This window comes from Zingiber officinale, chromosome 7B, assembly GCF_018446385.1.
Source record: "Zingiber officinale cultivar Zhangliang chromosome 7B, Zo_v1.1, whole genome shotgun sequence".
In the NCBI taxonomy this organism is placed as follows: domain Eukaryota; kingdom Viridiplantae; phylum Streptophyta; class Magnoliopsida; order Zingiberales; family Zingiberaceae; genus Zingiber; species Zingiber officinale.
The window spans coordinates 42,524,863-42,530,926 of record NC_055999.1 but is presented as its reverse complement, the minus strand read 5'-3'; the positions used below and the strand labels follow the sequence as shown (position 1 = coordinate 42,530,926).

The 6,064-nt window shown below is 39.8% G+C and overlaps 1 protein-coding gene across 1 annotated transcript; it reads left to right on the top strand.

Moving 5' to 3' along the window:
• Positions 1-4,503: 4,503 nt before the first annotated feature.
• LOC122004315 lies at positions 4,504-5,471 on the top strand. Its single transcript, XM_042559223.1, has 2 exons — positions 4,504-4,663; positions 4,753-5,471. Exons 1-2 carry the CDS (start codon positions 4,504-4,506, stop codon positions 5,469-5,471), a joined length of 879 nt encoding a protein of 292 aa, XP_042415157.1.
• Positions 5,472-6,064: the final 593 nt, after the last annotated feature.

Genomic DNA, 6,064 nt, shown 5'->3' with positions numbered 1-6,064 from the left:
TATCCAGATTTGACAGGAGATTTTGAACTGAGATCAGGGCTGATTCATTTGCTTCTAAAATATCAAGGATTATCTAGAGAAGATCCTAATAGACATTTACATGAGTTCCATGTGGTTTGCTCTACTATGAAGCCACAGGGTATTTCAGAAGAGGATATCAAGCTAAGGGCTATTAGTTAGAGCCCTAGAGTCAATCATATGATGATTGTTGTATAGACTCGTTGTATCATATTCCTATATACTTATAAAGACATTTCTTTATGGTTATTATACTTACTTGTATTGGTGCCAAATTAAGTATAATAGTGTCCTTGAATAGAATGTTCTTATCTATATCAATCAATTGGTTGAATTGATAGTGAGATGATATAGAGATCACTACTCTTAATTATTTCTAGTCAAGTATTAACATTCAGGGACAATGTTAATGCGATGAGACTAGCATGTAGGTCAACTCGATGACTTGATCTCACAAGTCATGGATATAGAGATATCAAGGTGACACATGGGTATGCATTGGAGAATGTATACTGAATGGCCCGCCATAAGAAAGTATCATGGATCGTTATATGAGTGTCATATACTTTCTCATGTGACTATTAGTATGACTATCAATCCTAGGACCTGAAGTCACCATGGTTCCCTACATAAGGAGTTGCATACTTTGGCTTCGTCAAACGTCACCCGTAACTGGGTAGACTATAAAGGCGATTACTGGGTATGTAACAAATTATACAGAGGGATGTGAGTGATGTAGATGGGATCTATCCCTCCTATATGACGGGAGTGACATCATGATTCTTGATAGACTTAGACCACTAAGTGCATGGCCATGTCCAAATGAGTCAATATGAGATATTGAGCTCATTTGTTTAGAGTGAGTCTACTTGGAGTTCAAGACATAGACTGATTAAGGATGACACGGTCTATGCCTCAATTGATTAATCTAGATGTCAAGGATAGAAGGACATTGTAACATATTGTGAGAGTCACAATTAGTAGTCACTGTTGGACCCCGCGGGTGTTTTGATGTGATCAACCAAGTTGGTTAGGTCCTGCTTTATTTTTGACCCCTGTGTCTAAGTGTGCAGGAAATTAGGAGGGCAGGAAGTCGAGCGGAAGACGCAGCTAGCGAAAAGGACGGCACGGGAAGGGAGCCGACGGGCTAGGTGCGTCCGAAGGACGAGAGAGCTGCGGAAGAGTACACCGGTGGGCGAGAAGAACGTGTGCGGCGTTCGAGGGACGTTTAGCCGGGGAGGAAGGCTGCTCGAGGAGAAGGCCAAAAATTGGATTCGGGTGAGCCCTGGAATCACCCAAAAGAACAGGACTTCGGAAGACGAAGCAAAGAAGCAAGCAAGCTGGAAAAAGCTGCCAGCCGGCTTGGAGGTGCCTCCAGCTTGAAGGTGCCTTCAATGCCTGTAGGAGGCGCCTTCAATGCATGTAGGAGGCGCCTCGGACCACGCAGAAGTGAATGTTGAGCTTTCAGATAAAGTTTTATCCACTCTCTCGATGGAGGCGCCTTGGACCTCTATTGGAGGCGCCTTGGACATCCGAGATAGAATTTCTAGAGGCTATATAAAGGCCTCTGGAACTAGGAATTAGATATCAATTGTTCCATCAACTCTGTAATCAATTCCTAGCAATAGTTCTGAGCTGTTAGAGTGTAAAAGGCTTCTCCACCTTCAGAGAAGGAGATTCTTCTAGTGCGTTCTTTTTCATCACCCTGGATTAACAACCTTCTTGGTGGTAACCACGTTAACTCCCGGTCTTCTCTGTCCTTCTGTTTAGCTTTATTGTTTTAGTTTTATTATTATTGCTATTGCACTTTCGAGTTGAAAAATCCGAGGAGGGTAGTTTTAATTTGTGCAGGCAATTCACCCCCCTCTTGTCGGCCTCTGCTGCACCTACAGTCACAAAGGTGATGTTGGATCTCAACATTCTTGTAACTTGGGTAGTAATGATGTGTTGCTAGATACCGCTCATTACTTATGCTTCTAAATCAGTTTAGGAGCATTGCCAACGTTACAAGAACCTATAGGGTCACACACAAAGGGTAATTAGATGGAGATTAGGTTCATATGATGAACCAAGAGGATTAGGTTCATATGATGAACCAAATTGGATTAAGAGTAATCCAAATTAGATTAATTGAGTAAGACTCGAATGAGTTAAACTTGTGTTAGACTCAAGTGAGGCTAGACTTGAGTTAGACTCAAGTGAGGCTTAATGATGATATTCATTGAATTTTGAATTCAATGATAAATGGTGACATTCATTGAATTGTGAATTCAATTTGAATATTAGATTCAAATTTCGATTCAAATTATGAAGAGAAGAGGAGTTTCAAAATGACCATTTAATGAAGAATGAATATTCATTAAATACTCATTAAGACTCATTAATGAGGCTCGTTAATGGAGTTAATGAGCATTAAGTATTTTCATTAGATAAAAATACTTAAGCCAATTTTACTCTTATTCTTCATAAGGGATGATCATTATTCTTCCTCTCTTCTAGTTCTCTCCCTCTCCTCCATTGCCGAGCCACCCAAGAGTGCTAGCACACTCTAAGTGGTTTTTCTCCACCTATTGTCCGTATGGATACGTATAGAGGAGTGTACGCTTGACACTCTCGAGATCCGACAACCATTTGGACGAGCGGGATAAGCGAAGGGCTTCGCAACAAGGGTAACGCTTCTTATTCATGTAGATCTAAGGTAGATCTAGGTTAGAAACATGTACATGATTTATTTTATATATCTTTACACGGATCCGTGGCAAGACTTCAAGATTTCCGCAACGTAAAAAATGGTTTTTGCAGCTCGAAAGTCCCAACAAGGGCTTTTCCATTTTCATTAACTGGAGTAGCAAAAGATTAATTGTATTATTTTCCACCAGGATACATCACATCATGGATTCATATGAAGAAGACTTTCTTAGAGAAATCTTTCCAGCTTTGAGGACTGTTACTATTAGGAAAAGTATATGTGGGATTCAACAAGTGGTGGGAGAGACACTGTATGATTATTGGGAGAGATCCAAGAAGCTTTGTGCAAGTTGTCCTCAACACCAGATCAGTGAGCAGCTACTAGTCCAATACTTCTATGAGAGTTTACTACCTATGGACATAAGTATGATAGATGTGGCAGTTGGAGGAGCTTTAGTGAACAAAACTCCAGAACAAGCTAGAGAGTTCATTTCTAATATGGCAGAGAACTCGTAGCAATTTGGAAGTAGAGCACTCACTACAAGAGGAATTGGAAAGGTTCAAATGGTTTCTAATGAGCAAAAGGAGATATGGAATTCATTGATGGAATTAATATCCTTGGTGAAGCAATTGACTTTGAATAATGCTACTCAACCTTCTATTTTTCCGAATGCACAATTTCCATGTACACAAAGGATGGTTTGTAGCATTTGTTCGAGTTAAGATCATGTTTCAGAACTTTGTCCGAATCTTCATCAAGATGAATCTTTGGAAGCATTCTCTAGAGCTCAACTCCAACAAAAATATGACCCTCATTCCTCTACATACAATCTTGGTTGGAGAGATTATTCGAATTTGAAGTATGGCAATTCATTCTATCAACAACCATCTTCAAATCAGCATTTCCGGTACAATCAAAATTTCCAGTAGAACCCGAGCTTTCAACAAGGTTTTCAGCAGCAGAACCAACCTTTTCAGCACCAATACGAACCTGCAAGTCAATTCTAGCTACAATTTTAGCCTTACCATCACAGTTTCTAGCATAATCAACATTATTTCCAAAATTTTCAGAATCCACAATTACAGCAGCAAGTACTTCGAGCACCTTCAAGGTTGAGTTTAACTCAAGGAGGGTCCAGTAATGCTACAAATTCAGATTCACAACAAGCAAAATTAGAAGATTTGATGCAATACATGTTGCAACAACATCAAAATCAGCAAAGGATTGATTCTACTCTTCAAAATATAGAAAGGCAGATTGGGCAGTTAGCTTCCAGCATTAATCAAATTCAAGCTCAAGGATCGAGTCAACTGCCTTCACAAACAACTCCTAATCCTAAAGGGAGCATAAGTGCATTGACCTTAAGAAGTGAGAGAAGAGTTTTAGAGTTTTCAAGTGAAGAAACTATTGCTGAAAATTTTCCAGTAGCTCAGCAACCTAGTTCTAATAGTATAGAATTTCCATAAGCTCGGGATGTGTCAACTTCAAGTTCAACCCCAATTTACAGTGATCCATTGAATTTAGAGCATGCACAAGAGAGTAGAAATTTGATTCCCGAAATTTCCAATAGCTTCTTGCCAGCTGGACAAATTCCAGTAGCCATTCCCAATTCTAGCCATCCTGGAAGTTCAGGACATCAAAATTCAGCTCAGAAAGATGTCGAGCCAAGCATTCCCTTGTCTTTTCCTCAACACAAGATTCAACCAAGGAAGAATGTAGAGGAGGAAAAAGCTAAGGAATTTCAAGAGCTTGTGAATTTATTTAGCAAGGTGGAGGTAAATGTTCCTTTACTCACAATGATCAAGCAAATTCCAAAATATGCTAAATTTTTTAAGGATCTTTGTGTGCACAAGAAGAAGTTAAAGGAGAATGAGATTAGCATGGGAAAGAATGTATCAGCACTCATTCAACTAGTTCCTCAGAAATGTGAAGATCCTGGAGTATTTATTGTGCCTTGTGAGATTGGGAGCAATCTTTTTCAAGATGTCATGTTAGATTGGGAGCTTCAATTAATGTGATACCAAGATCAGTTTTTCAAATTTTAGGGATTGGACCATTACAGCCTACAAGGGTTATTATTCAGTTAGCTGACCACAGTCAAACTCACCCAGCTGGAGTTATTGAAGATGTATTGGTTAAGGTGAGAGAACTTATCTTTCCTGCAAACTTTTATATTTTAGATATTGAGGGAGACTATCTGGCCAATAGATCTCCACTTATTCTTGGACGATCGTTCTTGAAGACTACAAGGACAAAGATTGATGTTCATGCGGGCACACTTTCTATCAAGATAGAAGATACAGTGGTCCAATTCAGCATTTTCGATGCCATGAAGCATCCTAGAGAGGATCATTCTATTCTTAGTTTGGATATCTTAGAGGAGCTAGATGGCATGGATTTCTTTTCAGAAATTGAGTCAGATTTAGATTTTATTGATGTTGGTCAAGGTGATGTGTTTTCTGCATGTTTAGAGGAGGATGTTTTAGATATGGGAGTGGATACTAGTTCATGTGGATTATCTCCAATTGAGAACGATGATTTATGCACAGGGGATTGCTTAGGAGAAGCACTACCCCTAGGATCGCCCAGAGGAGAAGAAGTATGTGTAGGGAATTGTTCATCAGCAGCATTACCCCTAGGATCACTTTCTATTGATCAGACACAGGATGAGTTGAAGTCATTACCTCAACACTTGAAGTATGCTTATTTGGGAGAGAATCAGAAGCTACCTGTCATCATAGCCCAGAATTTAGAACCGGAATAAGAAAGTAGATCATTAGAGATTCTAAGACAGCATAGGAGAGTCATTGGATGGACACTAGCAGATATTCCTGGTATCAATCCTTCTATTTGCATGCATAGGATTTATTTCGAGGAGGACGTGAAACCAGTGAGACAACCCCAGAGGAGACTTAACCCATTAATCCTTGATGTAGTCAAGAAAGAGGTGACTAGACTTCTTCAGGCAGGTATCATTTACCCTATTTCTGACAGTAAGTGGGTAAGTCCCATCCACGTGGTTCCAAAGAAATCAAGCGTGACAGTAGTAGTTAACGAAGAGAATGAGTTGGTGCCCACGAGAGTAAAAAATTCTTGGAGAGTTTGTGTGGACTACAGGAAGCTGAACCAAGAGAGCAAGAAGGACCACTACCCCTTTCCTTTTATTGATCAGATGTTAGAAAGGTTGGCAAGATAGTCACACTATTGCTTCCTTGATGGATACACTGGATATTTTCATATTTGCATCGACTCAGAGGACCAGGAGAAGACTACCTTTACTTGTCCTTTCGGTACATTCGCTTACAGATACATGCCATTTGGACTTTGCAACGCTCCAGGAACCTTTCAGCGGTGCAT

Bases quoted from the DNA above. Each gene is read 5' to 3' on its own strand.
- LOC122004315 (XM_042559223.1), top strand. From the start codon at position 4,504: ATGATCAAGCAAATTCCAAAATATGCTAAATTTTTTAAGGATCTTTGT. The intron at 4,664-4,752 runs GTGAGATTGGGA...TTCAAATTTTAG, and splicing joins TGGAGTATTTATTGTGCCTT to GGATTGGACCATTACAGCCT.